The following is a 22,572-nucleotide window of genomic DNA, read 5'->3' on the forward strand; positions in this document are numbered from 1 at the left end:
AAGATGTGACCAGGAACTAAGTCAACCAGCCTTTCACACACTAGGCACTATTTTTACTTTATCAAGATGCAACACTTAAATATTCAAAGCACAAATTAGTCATCTTTACCTTGCTTCTGTTCCTCTCTTGACCGTGTTCACAACTGTCCTGCCTGCTCTGAGTAATGTGCAGGCTGCTGCTAGAAACCTGAGGCTCTTTGTGGCTGTCTCCAAACCAAGAGAAAGGCATACAAGTAGGAACAGGGGAATCTGAATCTGATGCAGATAGATTGTTGCCAGAGTCGTCCAATAGTTCTCGGGAACCTCTGAATAGTAAGTAGATTACACTGTGTTTAAACAGCAGCAAAAACCCCACAAACACACAACCCTCCCACAAAATAACACAAACCTGAAACACATACCACTCATTGCTACCTGCTTCACAGCACAATTTTACTTAAAATAAAAACTTGGTACTTGCCTTTAAATATCCATGCAAAATAATTGGGGTTTTTGAACAACAGAAATTTAAGATTTTTTGCAGTATTTCACACAACAATGTATCAATTTCAAGTACTTTTCTAATTTATTTTACTCAACATTCGTCTTCCTAAGAAAAACAGTTTAATATTTAAGGTAGGGTATAATTTGTTAATCTTATGAGTCACTCTAAAATGTAACCCTAGCTTTACTGTTTCCTCTATACTGTTCTACATGTTTTTCTTATATTCAGCTCCACATCATTAATCTTCACAGAATTTTGCCACTGTTATACTTCGATGTACTTGAAGGTCAAACAGTAATTACAGTTTTAAAGAAATTATTAGGTTAAACATTTTAGAAATGCAGCATGTATGTATTAAACAAACCAAACCAACTACCTGCTCTCCAGAGAACCTCTTAGATTTTCTTTCTCCTGTTTCTTGCCCTTGCCTCCAGATTTCCGTAATCCACTGAAGGGAAAAAACACCATTTTCATAAAGCATTCACACGGTGTGACTTTTCTCAATCAGCAAACTAGTTTTTCCATTGATTTCATGTTACAAAAAGGCTGTTGTTACACAGAGCATGACTTTGCAGACTATGCATACAGTTTTAAAAGTGCTGTCATTCATATTTTATTTAAGGACCCAACCTAACTGTATATTTCAAAGATCACATACACTGAAAATAAACACAGAAAATGTCCAAACAAACTTAGCATACAGTAGATACAACCAAGAGGAAGAACACAGTTTTACTGCTACGTAAATGTGCATATGCAATGCAGAGTGACTGGAACTAAGTCATGAACTACTTTCTTGCTGTGTGACATCAGTTATCATTTTTATGTTGTGTATTACAAATAATGTGTTGCAGTACCAATCTAAGTCTCTGATATTAGCTGGCTTCAACAAGCTTTATACCTGGTTCCAAAGGAAAAAGGCTTATTGCAATATTTAGCAACTCTTCTCTCAAATCCCCAGAGCTCAGTTACTGCACTGCACTGCATTTCCAGATAATACGCAGCTTGCACTTTTGTTTTACCCTTGCTCCCAATCTCATCTTCTAAATGAAATTCAGAGATCCGCTCATCACTGCTGCCTGCCTCTAAGGAACAGTTCAGAAAGCAGCTACTATAACCAAACCCTGTGTAACAACCCTCTACTGTAGCAGGAATTAAAGCAAGACAGGTATCTATTTCAGACTGTAATGCCAACAGGACACAAAAGGCTTACAAATATTGTGGCATAAAAATACACATGGATTTGCAATCTAATTCATCAACAAATAGTGTGTTCAGATAACACTGAAGAACCCCAAGAAATTCTTTGCAGACAAAAAAGTACAGATAAATAAAATAAAAAGTAGTAGAAATGTGAATGCAACATTACGAATTCAAGATGAAAAAAAGACTGTCCAGTGGTGCTGCTATGAAATAGCATTACTAGATTTCCTCAACCATTTTCTTAGTTAGAGAACATGATAGGCTTCAAAAGTAATGCTGAAAACCATTTATTTTCAAATCAACACAAGTAAATCTTACCCAAAATCTGGAAATCTTCTCTTGGACTTCCCTGATGTTCCTTCATTTGTTTCTACTGTCTTGTCTTCATTTTTCTTTTCTTCTGCTTTTCATAGAAGAGTGAAAAATAACAATGTTATTCTAAAAATACTTGCAAGTTTTCCGTACTTATGATGATGATGCTTCTAAGGTACTAAAACCGAAGTATCAGTGTTAAATTTCACACCCACACATGCAGATACTAGTTGAAACTACTACAACTGTATAAACATAAGTTATTCTCTATGGCATCTTCCCAGCATTCTGGCTGTGCTGTACCACTGAAAAACTGCAACATGACAGTTGCTTAATGACCAATCAAAACTACTGGGTTTGAGAAACAGTAATTCTATAGTCAGGACACTTACCACAGTATTCTGCTTCAATGGATTGCAAAAAAAAAGATAGTTTAAGATAGGTTTAGGAAAAAAGTAATTCAGCAAATGTCACCTTCAAAATACACCAACTAAATAACCAGTGTAAAACACATGAAAGAAATTAAATTTTGAAGCAACAGCTGAGCAAGTACAGCATTTAATTGCCCTTTATTCACTTGAAGTATTGTAAGATGTTCCTTTCTCATTTTTTCTGGTTCAGTAGCCCAGACAAGCTACTCGGAATACGGGCTACATATGCAAGCTGCTGCCTCTAGTAAGTGTGCTTGACAACTATGATGGCCAGTGCCTGGAGAGAAGGCAGATCCTAACAAGCTGAGTTTCTTGGAAACAGTAGACAACTATGCTACAGAAATAACTGGGACTTTGAAGCTCCTCCAAGACTGTGGTATTTTCAAATACCTGGAACAGAAACTGCTAGCACCCAAATTTTCACAAGGGGGAGCATGTTCAATTTCAACTCCTCAATTATTAAGTGAAATTAAGTGACAAACTTAAACATGACACTCACTACCTCTTCCCCTGGATTGTGACAGATTACTGCAAGTCCTAAACATATTTCGTTTTAAATTCTCAAGACACTAGATTTTAAAAAAATATTAAAATGTTACATATTGCTAATTAGGTGCTTTGAAACTAAGCTGCCTATGAAAAAGATGCAGCCTGTTTTTTTGTGGGCCAAAATAGGTTTTCAGATCTGCCTTCCAAGACAACCCCCAGCAGAGTAACGTATACAGATGCTTTCAAGTGTCCTAAAAAACAACTACCACGTTTACGACACAAAACTGAAGACAACTTCCTACCACCCTATCAGCTAATAATCCTTCCTGAAAACATGTAATAGTTATCTCAAAGTTTGCCTGATGAATAGTCAGGATAAGTCAGAGGTTTTCCTATTTTTTTTTCCCACCCGTATCTGTTCAGCAGTTTCTGATCAGTATCAGAACTAATCTGATTAGTTAACCACTCTTTCTTAATATGTAACATCCAATAAGTTGTAACTACCAGTTACACTGGTTATTTTCCCCGTCAACTTAAATACAAAGCCCCAAGAATTAATTTAAATATTGACATTTGTTTCCACCTCTCTCCCCAGAGGTAGTGTTTTAAGAAAAGAGGTAATTTCTAGCAGCATAATAGGTTAAAATACAGACTGATACAGGGGTGATGGGAAGGTAACATAAAAGATTTCAACGAAATAATGGGTACACATTTAAATATGGTTAGAAAGCAACAGTCTACCAGAAAGCAGCATTTAGTGTCACTTTGCCTACAAAGAGTGAGCTTTCAATACTAATCCTCATCTTTAATGGACTGCATTAATTAGCTCTACCAGTGACTTTGCCAATTTTAAGAAAATGTTTGCAACGCTTCAGCCATCACATAAAAATGTAGAAAAGAAAGCAAAATCATTTATAAATTAGATACTTGTTTTGATGGGGGTATTTGTGTGTAAAAACCAGAGAAACAAAATAAACAGAAGCTGGAGCACAGACTTTTCTGACTAAGACTTTATAGAAACACATAGAATGAGAAGAATATAAAACAAATCCTGTTTTTAGGGTACTGAAAGAAAGGTTTAGTTCAAGCTGTATAAAAGACAGTAAGTATAATCTGCCTTTACATATTGTGCTAGCTGAGTAAAGGAAATATCAACAATTAGAGTATTTTATCTGATCCCTTTTAAATTATTCATAAGAAAAGTATTCCTATCAAATGATGATTAGCAGTGACTAGGCTGATTATAGTATCTTTATCCTTTTCCTAGTGAGAAATATCCTACGAGGACAAGATGAATAATGCAGCAATTCTCATAACATTCAGAACCTGTATCTTGCTTAAACACATGGATAACATCTACAAGCACAAAGTCAACACTGAAATTTTCTGGGAATTGGACTTACTGTCCAATATGTTGCCACTTGTGAGGCTAGGGTTTTGCAGGAATGTATTAGGACTTTTAGTGATTATCCAGTCAGTGACTTTGCTTTCCTCTAGCTTATGTCAATGCAACCACTGAGACTCTCTATTATAATTTATAGGTTTGAGCTTTTACCAAATCAACTTAGACATATTCCATTCTGGAAGTGTTTAACCAGAGCAGCATTTATTCTACAGCCATCTTTTAGATTCTCAGCTCTATAAATTAGTTTAGAAATGTTAAGGTTTTGTAGGATTTTTTTTTTAAACTAACTTGTTGCACACAAAGGAATTTAAAGTTCGATAAATCTATTCTGTGATTTCAGAACATACTACTCTTGTACCAAAATCTTTCAATAAATACAAATCACAGATTTCACAGACAGGTTTGGGTTGGAAGGGACCTTAAAGATCACCCAGTTCTAACCCCCCTGCCATGGGGAGGGACACCCTCCACTGGCCCTGGTTGCCCAGCCTGGCCTTGAACACTGCTGGGGGCAGGGCATAGCTACAGCTTCTCTGGGCAACTTGCACCAGGTGCCTCACCACCCTCACAGGAAAGAGTTTCTTCCTAATATCTAATCTAAATCTACCCTCTTTCAGTTTAAAACCATTACCCCTCGTCCTGTCACTATACGCTGTTGTAAACAGTCCCTCTCCAGATTTCCTGTAGGCCCTCTTCAGGTACTAGAGGGCTGCAAATAAGGTCTCCCCTGAAGCTTTCTCTCTCCAGGCTGAACCACCTCAATGCTCTCAGACTGCCCTCATAGGAAAGGTGCTCCAGCTCCAGAATACAACGAACTTGCATATTTTTTTGCTAACTTCAAACTTTTCTGAAGAGTGATTTAGTAGTTTTAAACCAGGTAGTTAATTTTGTAGTCAATTTTCCCTCAAGTAGCTTATTGTTCAATATTCATTTATATCAAAAATCTGTAACACTTCAGCCCTGAAGGATTAAAATAAAAAAACTTTAAGTCTTACCCTTGGCCTCTTTCCCTTTCCCTTTTGCTTCTCTTTGCTTAACATTCTTGGGATACCCTTGAGGAGAATTTGGAGCCATCTCTTCAGGAGGAGGTGAATGAGTAGCAGTTGTGCTATTTTCGTTGTTTGGTTTGTGCACTGGAGAAGACTGTGTGGAAGCAGATGGACTTGACTCTAGAGGACTCTCTGTGCTTTCTGTTTGCTCTGGCTTTTCACACCTTTGATCTATGTCATCCAGGCACGGGAGAGGTAATTTTTCACTTGTTTCTAAGGTCTTGGTTAGATACACAGCTGAAAGTTCTCTACTGAGAATAGTATCTTCTGAATCTTCATCCTTAAACAAATTAAAAAGTTATGATAAACATGACATAAAACTTTACTATCTGCCCTTTTATCAGGATGTAAGGATATGCTATGCTACACACACACACTTCCTCAGTTCAGAAATTTTTAACTTAATCACTTGTAGATACCATCTAAATCACATGAAGTTGATTTTATAGACTTTCCTTTATCTTTCTGTACATCCCAAACCATCTTTCTCTAGCCAAGTCAGAAAAGTTCTGGTACATCTTGGCCATTTCAATTCAATGCAACCACTTTTCAGTCTAACAGAGGTAGTTCAATCTTCTCCCTCTACGACAGGTTCTCTCATGCCAACTATATATACCTCAGTTCTTCAACTCTTTCCCAGAAACACACTAGAAGATTTTACTGATATACTTTTTGTGGACTTAAATGATTATTTATGGAAAAATGAAGCATTTCAGAAGTGTTTAGTTGTTTAAGATTAAGGAATTCTAAGGTAGGTAAGTGCATTTCACAACATACCACTTTCACTGTATCAAAAATCTTTCAAAAAGTAGAAGTAGAATACAACAAGCTTGCATACTTCTTCAGTAACTTCAAATTAACTGTACCACAAGGAACACATCAAAGATCACATATGTGATAGACACAAACATGTTTTTTTTTTCCCCACTTGATACAGCATAAAAATAGGATGCTTTGGCGCAGCCTGAATGAAGCATGGACAACACTTCTAATTGCAAATACAAATAAACCTGAACATATATTCAGGCTCCTGAATGCATAATAATCTACCAATATTGGTACCTGTAGATTTGCAGTCTGTTGTGCAGCCCCAAGAGATTCTTTCAGCTTTGATCGAGAAGGTGGCTGGCGTTTTACTTTCAAAGCAAGCTGAGCTTTTGCTTTGTGGGCACTGGTGTCTAATCTGGGAGTATCTCCAACAAAAGCATCAAAATCTGCAACAAAGATGTACTTCTTTAAAAAAAAACAAACACCCCACAAACAAACAACAAACCAGTAGGCAAATTCTTAATATTTTTCTGGACAGTAGATTGTAGAAGTTAAATCGAAATTATTCTGCCTGTTAGTCATTGCTATACAAAAATATTGCTTTATGTAATACTATTTTTACATGTTGTGATAGAATTTTCTTATTAATATGAAATATTTCTACCCAATTTCTTCAGTTAAAAAAATGAAAGCTGTCACAGTAAGTGTATTATGTCTTAAAAACTGAATTTTATTCTCAAATAGATGAGAATTTATGTGTAAAATGTACTTTTCTGTCCTTGTTCTTTAAGATAGGAAATCTTTCAAGGTCAGGCTTGATGAAGCTTCGAGCAACCTGATCTAGTTAAAGGTGTCCCTGCTTGCTGCAGGGGGGTTGGACTAGATGGGCTTTCAAGGTCCCTTCCAGCCTAACACAGTCTGTGAGTCTCTGCAACACACCCAAGCACATGCCAATCTTTTAAAAACATGCTCCTCATTTGAGCTACAGTGTAATATTTTATAAAATTTTACATATAAAATTACAAGACAAAAAAATCATACAAAGTTTTCGTGTAAATCATAGCTTAAAATTGATGGGATCTGAATTGATGTATCTCAGTGTTTTAGTCCCTCTAACATCTGTTTCACTAACAGAGAATCTGAGGAACAGTGAAGATGGATTCTCTCTGCTTTCATTTAAGAAATACTTCAATGCTGAACGTGCTAGGGGACCTAAATGAAAATATCCACACTGGTTCAGGTCAAACATTAACCCAGTCTATAGGAAATAGCAAACAATTAACTTCTTTAAGCAACAAGAAATACTACACATAGAACACCTCCTAATTTTTGTTAGCTGCAAATGAAAGGTCCTACAGACCACTTACCAGAAATTAATGTATCTGAAGAATTTAGTCTTTCTATCGATTCTGATTCTTTTTCATTTTCTTTTGTTATCATTGATTGCTCACTGTACTGGCCTGGCCTTTGGCAGCCATCTTCCAATAAACTGCCATCTCCAAACGTATGTGGCACTTTATCACACGCTTTTAATTTACTTTCAAGCTCTGAAATCTGCAAAAATGAAAATTCAGAATTGAGATACAACTCTCCAAGAATGAAGAAGTTATTCCAAAATATATTACTGCTTTACTTTCTCCTGATGTGTTTTCAGCTGTTCTGCATATTTCTGGTCTCTCTCTTCAAGTAGCCTTGCATGATCCTCTTCTTTTTTCATAAATTCTATTTCTCTGGTGAAAGAAATACAAATATATCAAACAGTTACATACAGAAATGTAGAAAAATGCATATAAGAAATATGCACAGTTCATTTACTAAAAAGCATTGTTAGTGCATTGAAAAAAATCAGTCTGTAAGATAAACGATTCATTAAATCTTGTAACCTCACAAAACTACCTATGTATTTGTAACCTTCTAGTGTTTTCAGAAGAAAATACATGTGACAGTATAATTTATTCCGGGCTGAAAAAGGATGTGATGCAACACCTTCATAAAGTTACAGCCATATCTACCTTTAAAAGTGTGAAGTTGCACACACATTTTAAGTGTGAGATACATGTACAACTCCATCACTAAATCTTACTCTTCAGAGATACACGTATTTTTGTTCCAAAAGCTATGGTGGAATACTTTGTAGGAAACTAAATTCACTCTTAACAAAAATGCAATGTTTGGGTTTTATGAAAATAAACAATGATACCACAGGGGAACAAAAATAAAAGTTGCTTTTTCCTGCAAGTCAGGTGGAATAACACCCCTCGCCCCCCTCCCGCTCCGAAAATAAGTGCAGAACATCTACACAAAATGCAAAAGCTTCAGGGACAGCCAAGGGAGTAATGTGTATTTGCTAAACAGCAAGGAAATGAAAGCTAGCATGTTATCAGTCATCTTAATGTACTTTTGAACTTCCATACAGATAAGCTTGGGAGGAGAGAGAAAAGACGACCTTTAAAAAGCTCAGCAAACAGCACAGAAATGCACTGTGAAAAGTAACATTTCTGGCTGTGGGCTAGAGAGCAAAACTGTATTTAAAAACAAGAAACAAATGGATGGATTAGAGACAAGAAAATTATATGCTTATACTATCAAAACCAACAGTTGTGTTCTGTATTAGCAAGATACTAGAAGTATTTTGTGTTCAGCCCTTGTTTAGCCAAGAGGAAAGGAAACAGGGCAGACAGAGCATGTTCAAGCCTCACACCATCATATCTAATAAGTATTACCTCCACTAAAACCCCAAACCTGCTAACAGGTTGCAGATGCTGTTTTCATGCTGCCGTTTTGATGGGCTAGATACATATGCCAAACTTGTTAATTTTTCTCAAAATTCCTTTCACTGCCCACTACATCTAACCCCTTCCTCAGACATGTGTCTGGCTGATGCCTACCCTATCTGGAACATTTACACTGGTCAAAGCTAGAGGACTTTTCACAAACAGCAGAAAGTATTGCCAAATGCCTCATGCGAAATTTTGAGTAGTCCTTCCAATTTGGAAAAGTGCAGAGGCATTACAGTTTCTCAATAAAGTTGTTTCAAAGATTTCTTAGTGAAATATTAAATAATTTTTCCTAAGCTTAGAATCAAAATCAGCAGGAAGATTTTTGGAGAACCATTCTGAAAGCTGGTGACTTGAGGTATGGAAGAATTCAGCCCACTGCTTCCCTAAACCCTGACAAATGAAAATATATAAAGCAAATCCTACCCCTCAGTATTGTACGAAAAAATACAGGAGAGACACAGTATTTTGGGATACTTACTTTTGCTGGTAATCTTTAAGCAATTTCTTGGCCTTGTTGTATTTCTTTTCAAGGGCATCACGTTGTTCTTGAGTTTCTTTAAGATGTTCACTTATTGTTTTGCATAAACTCTGTGCCTCTAACCAGTAGGTCTCTAACTTCTTAATTTTCTCCTTACTTTCATCTAAGTTTTGCTGAAGTTGGGCTCGATTTAGTTGCCAGTCATTTTTTTCTGCTTCAACAATTTTTAACTGCAAAGATTAATACTTAAGGAATTAATCTAAACTGAAAGATTAAATAAAAACATTTGTTTAAGTAGAAAATATTAATAATTAAATACTTATCAGTAATATTAAAACAAGTCATTGAACTTCTAAAGAAATTGTTTTGATCCTTGCTAATCCAAGTAAGATTAGAACTCAAACACAGAGTCTTTTACTCCTTATTCATTTGATCTCTTCAAAAAGAAGCGATACTAATGATGAAGGCCTTTATTATCAGGATTCCACCATTTCTTAATACCTCTGGAGAGGCCTGTTTTGATTACCTTCAAAGGCAACTAGAGATACTGAATCTTAACCTGCATAAGACAAGCTCCCTGTCCCAGCACTTTGTTTTACCAACAGCTTGTTGAATAAAGCTAATGAGAGCAGTTCTTTGTAAGACATTGGTCTTCCTAATAAATTAGGATACATCCATGACTTGCTTTCCTGAAGCTAATGTATAAAACCACCAAAGGTTCCTTCAATAAATGAAAGGGACGGGCCCCTTCAGCTTGACAGCAGCCACATTACAAAAAGGACTGTTAAGATGTGAAGTTCTCCAGGCCTCGGAGGAGCAAGCAGGCAGAATACTGCTTCATTTGTCCATGCCCCCTCTGGGGACATCATGACTGCTTCTGAAATAAGTTAAGATCATCTGCTGATGGAACAGAGATGTTGAAGGGACCAAGAATTTCCCGAGTTAAAAGTGGGTCAGTAAATTGTACCAACGCAAACATTTTTAACAGCATCTGAGCAATCCAGCTGGGCCAAATTTCAAGAGGAGGAGCACTGTCAGGAATCAAAATCAGAACTATCCTAAGAACACAAAGCAGTTTTGGCTGCCTTGCCTCTCTACACTTGGAGCTCTGAACATCTGCAGACTGCAAGAAAAAACCCAATAGATATTGTTACTCAAAATGAAGCTCTATTCCCTCCCACTTGCTACCCACCCCCAGCAATGTGCTGCAACTTGTCTTAGAGTAAACATATCTCAGCAAGGCCACACAGAAGGGCAATGGAGTAAAAAGCTGCTCTCCTACAGAAGGGCATGCACAGATCTCCATCAGTAGAAAAAGCAGCAAAAAGAACAGAAAACCCTTTCTCAGAAAAAGCAGAAGTGTTAAACCTATCCTCACCAAAAAAAAAAAAACAAAACAAAAAAAAAAACAGTTGGAAAAAATTCTCTCCCCAGATCGGGTCATAAATTTGAGGAGGAAAAAATGGAGAACAAGGTAAAAGAAATAACTTTCCTGTAACAGAAATCAGCATTGCCTAAGTGCCAAATCTATACTCAAATAAGACAAGTTCTATCCACTGAAAGTGTTCCCCTATTTGTTTGGGAATTGGAAACTAGTTTCCTACATTTTCCACTATATTCAGTTCTACTCTAAACAGCAATACTGAAGCATTCATTTTGTAACAGCATGGGGGAGATTTTCGGGTTGGGATTTTTTGTTTGTTTTGTTGGGTTGTTTTTTTTGAGCACAGGTCTTCAGCCTAGAAATGCCTGTTTAGCATAACACAGAGCACATTAGTCCCTGAGGCCTAAAACAGATTGCCATCTTCAGCTTTCAGCCTATTCTTGCTAAATTCATAACTAGAAATAAATAAAAACAACAACCCCCATACCCACCACCAAATAATAACTCTTTGAAAACTTACCTTCTCCTTCAGTTGATTCACTTCAGCTACTGTCACTGCATGTTTTAATTGCAGCTGAAACAAAAAAATAACGTTTGAGCACAAACAAAAAGACATGAAGTGCTATTTGTCCATGATTCCCTCCTCCTTCAAGCCGTTTTTAGAGTAGCATAAAGTCAACTTAAATATTTGCCAATTACAGCAGATGTGGTCATAAGCTTTTATATAAAAAAAATTTAACTCAAATTAAAACAAAAAAAGTTCTGTGGTATTGTACTTGCTACAAAAATCAATGCATGACCACCTATCATTAAAAATCCCACGTTATTGTCTAGATACTAAGAAAAGTGAGGTCAAAACAACGGTTCAGTGTGCCAGGAGAATGCAAAGGCAGCAATGCACTGACGATGACAACTAGCACACCAATTCAAGTAAGATCTTAACAGTACAAATATTTTTACTTATCAGCACTTGCAAATAAACGTGCTGGCTTTGTTTTAAAATTAAGCCTTGTACTTCACACCACAGATCTCTGTAGGGTTATTAGAAATGGATAATGGTTTTGCCTAAGCCAAATGTAAAAATTATTGACATGTTTTCTTAACAAGTGCAAAAATCAGATTTTGTCAGCTATTAGTTATTTCTTGTATCTCACTTTACATCTGTAAACCTGGGGTTTTTATTGGTGTTTAGTTTTTTGTTGGGTGTTTTTTGCAAGGCTTAGTGTGACAAACACAAACAAATGAATCCATGGCTATCCTTTATTTAGGGTATGTTAATAACAGTATACCAATGATTAAAGATAAGAATGTAATCGTATCCCAAGCAAATATAGCACTTATAAACATATGCTGTAGCATCCTGCTATGCTTCCTAACCTAGAAAAACTGTAAGTGTTCTCCAGTGATCAATAGCCTGAAATTTCATCTTCCTCAATGATATCAATGTTATCAAGAGAGCAAACTTAAGGGCACCTGTAAAATACTGATCCTTTACAAAAATAGGCTGACATACACAAGTTGCATCTAACAAAACAATTTCTTTGCAGTGTATTTTTCTTGTCCAGAGTGAAAATGACAGGGGCTTAAATCTACCAAAGAAGCCCAGACCCCTAAATGCCAAAGACTGCACCACTTAAGTCCCCAACTAAATTCCACAGAGCTGAATAAAGCAAGCGTGTTCCTTTATAAAAACCTTGGGGAAAAACAGAACCCAATTTTCTGATTATGTTAAGCTGGGATTCACAGCCTGGAATGCCCTACTAGGTTTACAAATTCATTACTTTTAAAAAATACACCATAAAACACCCAAAATGTCAGAAGGTATCACCTGAAAAAACCCTCCAAGCCAAAACTATGCCTATGTACAGAATCAAATGCTTTTTTTGTATGCAGATTTTCCAGAGGACCTCAGGGTCTAGAGCAAGAGATTATATGCATATTTCTTGTCTTTTCAAAGAACATAAAACTGCAAGACTTGAGAGCATTCAGAATGGGCATACTTGTCCCTCCATACTCCCCCCAGCAGGTAAAGTCATTCTACCACACAGCAAGTAAATGCAAAGTTCATTGGGCCAATGAACTAAGAGAAGCATCATACCTATTCAATGCAATGTTCAGATACTGCAAGGAAGGAGGTGGTGTTGGGTACTAACGTCTGTTCCTTACTGCTTTTTTTTTTAAAAAAAAAAAAATAACTTAAATCAAAGGAACATTTAATATAAATGGGATGATGATGGGATCAGACAGTTATGGAAGACCTACAGTTGAGGGACATTTATCAGAGAAATTTATTGCAGTGTTGGGAAAACAAACCCACAGCTACAGTGAGGGATACATGAAGGAGATTATATCCAAATCCTATAAGGTTCAGATGTCCCCCCAGCACATCACAAACAGTATTTCAGAAACTGCTACCACACCTCTTTAAATTTAAGAAGAGACTGTGCAGAATCCATATCTAGTGGTAAACCGATATCTTCGTTCTCAGGTAGATCAAAAACTTCTACAGATTTTCCACGTAAGTGTGATTCATACGTATCGTCATCATCATCATAGTCATCATCCTGACAAAATTGGAAAATAATGACATTTGGGAACACACACACTTTGGATTATGGTACCAGCAGAAACAAAAGCACACAATCAAAGAATCCGAACCGTTGCAAAACTTTTCTCAACTAGGTATAAAAAAGGAAAAAAGAACAGTAACTATGGCAAGTTTTCAATAGGACTTGCAAACACCTTCATCAAAGTTCCACACAGGAGAGCTAAGTAAGCCACGCACAGAACAAACCACAACCCACACTTAAAAATACCTTTTGAATTACTGATAAATTGGAAGTATAGCAAGTAGTGACAGTCATGTGTCTCGATAACAGTAATTGTCCTGGGTTCAGAAGTTTATAGCTTCTGGTTTTAACAAGTTGCCCGTTTTACCCTTTTTTTTTGCTTCAATTTGATTGAAGAACATTTATTCCATATGCAGAAGTTATTGCATGTAGCAGTAACCATGCACTTAAAAAAAGTACGTATGATGTTTTACCTGCTCTGTATCATCATGAACATAGTGCTGCTCATACAGACATCTCTCTTGCTCTAAGGTCTCACTAATGAGGCGTGCTACTTCACTCTGAGTACCTGGCTTCTCTCTCCCAATCAGAAACCTATAGAAGAAAACCAAATTACCCTACAGCAAAATGCTCAAGATATGCTTAAGAAATTCATTTGCCATACCATTGTCTTCAACACAGTCTTTGTCAAACTTTCAGATTATGGTTTTGTAGCCTCCGTTACTGAAAAGCGAAAAAAAGAAACTACTGTTTCATAGGAAACACACATACCTCACCGTGCCTTTGGTGTTTTTTAGTACAGTGGCTGCAAAGAACTGAGTAACTCCCACTAGACTGATTCCATCAACCTCAACAATCTGATCATTTACTTCAATTCTGCAAAACAAACACATGCTTAGTTTAATACTGGCAGTTCAACAAAAATATTTTGGTTTGACAGACCATTGACAAGTATTACTTAAGATTTGCTACTATTTATATAGAGAAATTCTGTCCTGAGAAATCCTTAAAAACAATCTCAGTCCTCAGTTACTATGCAGATAATCAATTCAAATTTTACATGATATTTGCCTTGATATTTCTTTATGATACTTACACACTGATTGGTGACCTAGGACATCAACGTGGTGCTTTCACACATGGGCACATTCTAAGCTTTTCTCATATATGCTCTAAGCAGATCTATGATTATCTTGCAAAAAAGCCCTCAATTAAATAAACCCCATTTTTTAAAAAAATAACAGAGCAGACATGTAATCTTTATTCAGCCACATTCTATTCACGATACTCAGCATATCCAATGAAAGCAACTGAGCTCAGATAGAAATTTCTAAAAAGCATAATCAATGCTATGAAAAACTCACCGTCCATCTCTCTGAGCTGCTCCACCATCTGTTATTGTTTTTACAAAAATACCTAATTTTTCCAGTCCCTGATCAGCACCAACTCCCATTCCAATAATACTGATGCCCAGACCACTGTCACCTACAGGGATTCAAATATTTAAGGTTAAATGCATAAAGAAAGATGTAACAGTACTAGTGAGATGTTTCCCCCACAAAAGATACAATAACTTTAAAAAAAAAAAAGACAATATATTTTTATCTATTACTTAAAGCCTTTTTGTTCTGTAGTTCTGACTGCCTGTTAGGTTCAAAGCTTCATTGTATATGGAGAAGATAGTAGATTTATGAACTGTGAATATTTTGGTGCAGATCTGCCACTCAATAACACAGCCTTCCTAAACTGAATTAAGTGTGACAATTTGCACTTTGTCCAGTTAACGTTCATTAAATTCAACAGAACTAGCCATAATTGAAAGCCTGAACACATATCCAAAAATTCCAAGACGTAAATTCAGAGGGGAAAAAAAAAAGTTTAAAATTATTTTGTCTTTTGCACTCATAGTATCTCTTGCAAAATATTCAGGGTCTGATTTGCACCTTTTTCGATTTCCACAGGAAACACTTCCATTTTTTCCACTCTTTTCTCAAGTTCATACTCAGCTGAGGCTGCCACAGGATCAACTTCTTCATTACGTCTATCATAGTCTTCATTGGAGTAAGTACTGAAAACCTGAGAAAGGTACAGAAAACGTTTTTAGCACTTTCCCATCCCCTTCCAAACATGATATATCTGAAAGAAAATCAGTAAAGAAATTAAAGTGGTACTTTTAGAGATCCCATTTTCTAAACCACCATCAATTTAACAAATACTGCTGCTATAAGACAGTTTCCAACTGACACAGAATTAACATTTCAGAAATTTCATTAACAATTCCTTAATCACTTTTTGTGTTGTAAATGCATCAAGTGGTTAAAAGAAATCAGTCATTGCCTCTTTGATACACTGTTTGGTTTTGGTATTTTTTTTTTTGGACTACATCTCCCCAAATCCTCCTCCTCCTTCCCTCCCCCCACACCATCTGCCAATTGCAGTACTTCAAACAGATGTAGTTTTCTGATTCTGCAAAGGAATCATGAAGTTTCCCAGGAAAAGGAAATGCCTTGTTACACACATCACTATTTTTAGTAATCGCTCCAGCTGAATTTGAGCATCATTAAAAAAACTCACATAAACAAACAGCACGAATCAAGACAGAGATCTAGAGAGGAAGAATGACCTACATGTAACAGGGTTAATTTTACTTATCAGCATGTTCATTAAATGTATTTAAATTCGTAAACTAAACAAAACCCCAAAACATAATACACCACCTCCCATTTATCTGAAAAACAAGGTTTTATCACTTAAGTTTTTGCAGGCACTGAGTGTTTTACTCAACACCATCATAAGATGAAACCCAGTGATGGATTTCAGCTGCAGCAGCTGTCTGTCCCACTGAGCAGGAAGGTGCAGTGCTGACACAAAGTTAATTTACACTGCCCTGCTACATTCTTGCAACTTTTACATCTTCCCAGTAGGGCTACCTGGGCATGTAGCTACAATCATGGAAATAAGACAGAATTAACTGTAATTAGCTGTAATTAACATTTTCGCAGTGAACTTCTATCGTCTAGTATGCTGTGTTAGCTCTGTATGGCAGCAGCCTCAGACACAGACAAGCTGTTACTGAAAGAGATTACCAAAATGCAACGGATACAACTCAGTATTTCCACAGGGAGTTACTGCTCCGCCTCCAGACTACAGCAGGAGGACAGTTTCACAAACTCTTCTCCAAATCCTGCAAAACAGCTACTCCAGAAACATGGCATGGCCACACAGCAGCCCAGTAAGCAAGCAGGATTAGATCCACCAGGTGGAAAGGGAAGGAAGAAGCCTACTCTCAGAAGTCTTGGGTTTCCCCCGATACTGGACCCTTTCTGAAAAGTTCTTCCTAAGTCTTGCATAAAGGCAAATAAACAAATAAACTCCTTTCAACAGTCATACAGACACCAGTAGGTAAGAACTGGACACTGAAAGACAATAAGGGTTGCACTTAGTGTATCTGTCTTCCATAAACTTCACAGAAAAATCTGCAAAATAGACAAAACCCCATGACAATAGTCTCAAGTGTCCGCACTCTTATCACTATCAGAGAGAAGCTGGCCAAGTTCTCTTTCCCCACTCCCTGAAAATCAGGATATGAAGTAGAAACATTTCATGAAGTAATACTCTCCCTCTGGAACAAGACTATCAATTTCTCTAAAATACAGTCAAGCTGTAAAATGATGAATTTTAAACTAATAATAAAAAGGACGTGAATGAGCAGAGAAATGATAAGTTGTTAGTAAGAACATTTGAGTTCTTGGAAAAAGTCAAATATTGGGGCATGAAAAGAAATTGCTTGTTTATTTATAAGTGCACATAAGATCTAGTACTAATAACACAACTGAAGTGTTAAAGATCACTAACTAGTGAATGAATGATTGAGAAAGATGTGGAGGGCAGCAGTTGTTCATTTCAAAGACACTGACAACTGTATTTTCTCGATTCTTTATAACTCTGTTGTGTACCATATAAAGCAGAAGATGATTCAAGTAGTCACTGTCTAATGAAGAATTAGATTAGCAAAGGCATGACAAATTCCTTAGACAACTATCTGTAAAGTTCTGGAAATTTGGGGGAAGCAAAGTTGCACCAACATAACACACTGCAATGCCTATGCTGCATGTCTTAGGCTGCCAGCACTAAAACAGCTCTGGAAGTTCTAAAAATTATTAAATATTTTTCCAACTTGAAAGCAACAGCATTGTACTTAAAAGTCTCTTAGAAATCCTACATTTTGACACAAAAGCGATCATAGGAATTGATCATCTGCCTGCAGTGGATCACAGAATTTAGAATTTTCAGTGATGTTTCTAATTGTTAGTGATAAAATAAGAGCATAAACATCCCTATGCAAATGAAGACTAATAATATTTAGGCACACTGGCTTTTAAAGAAAAAAATATCTGAAAACAATTTTGACTAATCCATTCAGTGAAAGAATTCATATTGTTCTTAAAGGAACAGATGGCAAGTGCATGAGAAATTTAGGTAATATTCTAAACCCCATAACCTCACAGTTAAGATAAAACTGTTTCAAACAGTAAGAAATCCCTCCCTCCAGAAAAAACGTGACTTTATGACGAATAGAAGAAAAGCAAAACTGATGTGTAACCAGAAGCAAAACTCTGCTGTAACAAAAAGAAAAGGAAGAACATGCTAAGAAAACTATGGGCAACAAGTCAAGGGCAAAAGACAAAAATTTTTATCACGTACGTGTGGAATCCTAACATGGTATTCATCTTTTATGAGACACAGACAGTAAAACTGTTGATACTAATACAGAGAACGCAGAACTGCTAAGCAAGATGTTCTTGCCAAGTAGCAAAAGTAATATTAAACACAGTTAAAATGTGGATAATAAATAAAATAAGTTACAAGTTACACAGTTTAGAAGACTGATGAGAAAGCTAAACACAGTTCATCCCTGCGCTGTGTCTGGCAGGGTTTAGTCACTGAATCAAGCACATTAAGGACAAAAGAAATTCTGATCTTACTATTTAGAAACCACTGCTAGCTGGAGATCATAAAATTATTAGTGTGCAGTGATATTTTTAAAAGACTTGCTTTAGCAAACACAAGTTATTGTCTCAACATCGGAGAAACCAAATGAATTTTACTGTGGAAACTACATGAATTTTACAAACCTTTTTCCATAGCTTGTTACATATTCAGAAGATTAACCTAACATTAATAACTTCTGGATCCTGTCAAGCTAATGAAGGATGAAAAACCTTGCTATCTGAACAAAGAATTTTTACACTCAAGACCTCTTTTCTTCAGAATGAATAAAAATAATTTTAATTCCCCAAAAATCTGAGGGCTGAATTTTTAAGGACTATTTTAATTAGGAAAAGAAAAATTGAAATTTCAAATATATATTTAGTCCTTGGAGAGCAAATATATTTATTTGGAGACAGATCAAACTATATTCTCCACTCCAGAAAAATGCATCACCCTTTGAACGCAAAACTCAGTTTGCCTCCTTCTATGAAGATGCCAATGTCAACATAATCAACATCAGCACTCAAAAAAAAACCCACCACAGATTGCTCTCTAAAGGATCCTACTGTTCAGTCCCTGTTGACCTACAGAACTAAAAATCTCCATTATATCATCTTAGTGCTATCACAGAAAACAGCATTGTCACACAAAAACAACAGCGACCTTGCTCCTAAGTCAGACGCACAGCAGCACATGAAAAGCTCTACTGGAAAACTGTGTTAGTTTTAGCAGAAAGTTAATTTTGTTAGAGGGTAAACTCTTCAGAAGACACACTGATGTACCATGTGTTTACACTAAACTACTACAGAGTCCTAAAACACAGCTCAACGACTGCTGCTCCCATAAGCATTTCTAGTAGATAGATTTGCCTGTACAAAATCAAAAGCAGAACATTATAGAAGTAATTAAATGGTAAGATTAAGAGATCAGTAACCACCTAGAAGGGCTCCCAAATAACTGGAAGGGAAGTGACATCAACATGACTTTATCATTCCCAGGTAAGGCCACAGCATTTGCTGGAAAGCCCCACGACATCTGCACTGGCAGCTGCTCACACCCCTGCCTGGACACCACCCCAGCAACGACCGCGCCAGTTCATTCCCATTTCTCCTGAAACACGATCCTCACCTCCAACATGCCAGATTACTGTACATTAAAAACACAGGTTACAGGGCAGGGAAAGTTACCTCATAGCCAACAGTTTCAGCTTTTCCAACTGATGGCCTCTGCAAGGCCTGGCAAAATCTGTAGTGCCTGGCAAACCTGAATAATCATTGGAACAGTAGCACTGAAGTAGGACCGAGGTATAATGTACACTTCACAGTTTACTCTCACCACCTCCCCCTTCAGTTAAAGCAGACATTTCTTCAAGACTACCACTCTGCCCTCTGTTTCCAAAAGCTAAATAGTTAGAATTTGTTATGACTATTTGTTATATTTTAAGTGAAAAGTGACTACATGGGATTTAAGCCAATTCATGATATCAAATCCTTTAATTAGCAAACAGAAACACCTGGCTTTTTTTTTAAAAAACACACTTCAACTCTTCTGCAGCAGGTATTCAGAATGGTTGGTAACTGTTAAACCAGTCAACATTATAAACCACTATACTCAATGTAGCATTTTCTGTAACACAACGCACTCAATCCTGCAGCTCTGCGTGACTTAATCAAAAACCCCAACCAAGTCAGCTTACATAAAGGCCTAAGTGCAATCTTGCTTCAGATCTAGAGTACAGATAATTTCATATAGGTAATTTAATTGCAAATAAACCAGTTTTTTTTTACCTGTCCCTCTGTTCTCTACTTAATGAAACCAGTAAAATTTATTATCTAGCTTTGTATTTCACTTAAGTAGCAAAGGCACTGGAGCTAGCTAGAGAACTAGAAAGTATGGTATCTGTTTCAGTCAGGATATGCTACCTACTCCAGAAGGAAGACGACTCCTTCACTTTCAGTTATGTCATTTTTTAATCCCAGTGAAAAAAAATACGGAAGACAGAAAAAAGCATCCATCCAGCTTTGGCATGCTGATTTTATTCCATTTCAGACATACAGACCAGAGGTGGAGAGATGATCCATGTCCTCCCTTCATGGAAGTAGAGCTCTGCAGGGCAGGTTTAGATTAGATATTAGAAAAAAACTTTTTACTGAAAGAGTTGTCAGGGCCTGGAACAGGCTGCCCAGGGACGTGGTTGAGTCACCTTCCCTGGATGTGTTTTAAAAAAGGGTTGATGAGGTACTTAGGGATATGGTTTAGTTTAGGATGGGATTGGTTGGACTTGATGATCTTCAAAGGTCTCTTCCAACCTTGTGATTCTGTGATTTGGTGACCTGGTTGTACTCCACCACTGTCTCAGCTAAGGTGTCTTCGCTCTCTAACTAACAAACAGACTTAAAGACTGCAAGTAAACAGGATAGGACCAGAAGAGGCAAAATCTCCAGACAATGCCACATACATGGGGGGCACTCCCAAACACTCTTGGCTTCTGAAAGAGTTAGTATATAAAGAAATTAAATTATGAACATACATAAGCTTCAGCATTTTAGCACCAATAATTTAAACCTGGCAATCCAGATGAGGAAGTGTGAATATTTATCACCAAAACAAAAATCTTGACCTGACCAAATCTAAATAGAAAGCAAATTGGTAAGAGAACTTCAAAAGAGTAACAGTGAAATCAAAAATAGTCCATCTTGCTGTTTTCTAAAGGCCATAATAAGAAACAACAGAATAACCCTGCTCTACCAGATCAGCTCAGTTAACTAATCTGCAGTAATACTGTCACTAGGAATGATCAATATCTCAGGTCTGAAAAGGAAGATTGCTTTGCTATAGCAAGACACATCACAAGGTGATGGAGGAAAATGATCAAGAAATAATCTAAAAAAATTGTGTGTTGCTTTTAGGAATAATACTTTACTACTCAATGACAACTTAAGAACACTGAAAAGCTCTGCTACACTGCACCTTCATGATCTCAAGATTACAAAATATGTCCTCAGATAACAGAGGTGCACTTCTTTTCACTGATGTCCTGAGCGTTGGCCTTTTATGTTAGAATGATACGAAAAGATATTTATTTTTTCCCCTCTCAAAAGGTAAACTACAAATAAGTTTCAGCTACTGCCTGTTCGTTCTTTATCGGTCTAGGTTCAGTATTCTCAGGAACAGCAATCATCACCAAAAAGACGCTGCATCTTTCAACAGCTTAACCAGTGAGCTAATGAACTTGTCTCCTATGAATCTGCTTATCCCTACCTACTTTCACCACCTCCTCACTGTTCTGAGTACAAAGTATGTAAAAAGTGGTTTACTTTTTGTGAAAAAGTCACAAATACCATGGAAGTTTGAGATATAAATATGAAAAGTTGTTATGATGTTAAGTTCATTGAAATAGTAATATAAGTAATAAAGAGAGCTTCAATACAGTTATAATCTATGAACTACAATAAAAAAATTGTGATTACAAAAGATCCCCAAAAAAGCACGATGAAAATACGTTATTTATGCAAAGAAAAAGAGAGAAGACTTCCCCCATACAAAGCAGTTCTGTTTAAACCTACTCTTAAATCAAATATCTATTTTCCTAGATCAACTTAGATCCATGTCAAATACTTGTTTCTTAATGCCACAGAAATATTTTACTGAAGTGCTTGACCAATGGCTGACAAACAAATGACCATTTATGCAATCATCAACTCTCTAATTACCAAAGAAACTCCAAGGTTTGAGTATCTTCCAGCAGTTAGTGTATTTGGCACGCCTTTCTGGCTATGACACGGCTAGTATATACGTTACAGGTAAAAAAAACCCAAACAACAACAGATACATGAAGGCTGAAGCACTACTCTGCAACATTTTGCTAAAGCATTGTTTAGGAGTCTACACACTGTCCTGAAAAACTGTGTATCCTAAAAGAGGTAAGAATTTACAACTATGCTGTTATACAGGAAATCTAATTCAAGTGTATCTTCATTTACTGCTTCATTAGCTTCCACAGGGAGCAGTTCTGTACTAAAAAGATTGAAGAATATGCCAGCCTGAACAAGATTACTGTTTGTGTCCCAGCTATACATAAACCAGATCTATTTTGACATGCAAAACAAATGGCAGTATTATGAAGCAGCTGATACGTGGCTGGTTAGGACAACACATAAGCTATGAATTTCAGTTTCCTTATTTAAGAAGTTTAAGCTTCTGCTCTATTATGACAAACACAAAAGT

The 22,572-nt window shown here is 36.6% G+C and overlaps 1 protein-coding gene across 2 annotated transcripts in view; it reads right to left on the bottom strand.

The window, feature by feature from the left end:
* Positions 1–22,572, bottom strand: part of LOC311192006 (neurabin-1-like) — a gene marked incomplete at its 5' end in the record, with an annotated part of 39,587 nt that overhangs the window by 11,832 nt on the left and 5,183 nt on the right. Inside the window, 14 exons of one of the 2 annotated variants that reach the window (XM_084264383.1) lie at positions 110–305; positions 861–932; positions 2,006–2,087; positions 5,320–5,653; positions 6,436–6,587; positions 7,509–7,695; positions 7,775–7,871; positions 9,400–9,629; positions 11,304–11,357; positions 13,204–13,347; positions 13,827–13,947; positions 14,125–14,229; positions 14,718–14,838; positions 15,297–15,429. In XM_084264383.1, the coding sequence (XP_084120509.1) occupies positions 110–305; positions 861–932; positions 2,006–2,087; positions 5,320–5,653; positions 6,436–6,587; positions 7,509–7,695; positions 7,775–7,871; positions 9,400–9,629; positions 11,304–11,357; positions 13,204–13,347; positions 13,827–13,947; positions 14,125–14,229; positions 14,718–14,838; positions 15,297–15,429 (2,028 nt within the window). Of the gene's footprint in view, positions 1–109; positions 306–860; positions 933–2,005; positions 2,091–5,319; positions 5,654–6,435; positions 6,588–7,508; positions 7,696–7,774; positions 7,872–9,399; positions 9,630–11,303; positions 11,358–13,203; positions 13,348–13,826; positions 13,948–14,124; positions 14,230–14,717; positions 14,839–15,296; positions 15,430–22,572 lie in introns of both variants that reach the window. The other variant, XM_084264384.1, reaches the window with a different exon arrangement.

This window comes from Gallinula chloropus (genome assembly GCF_964237585.1).
Source record: "Gallinula chloropus genome assembly, chromosome: 5".
Classification (NCBI taxonomy): Eukaryota; Metazoa; Chordata; class Aves; order Gruiformes; family Rallidae; genus Gallinula; species Gallinula chloropus.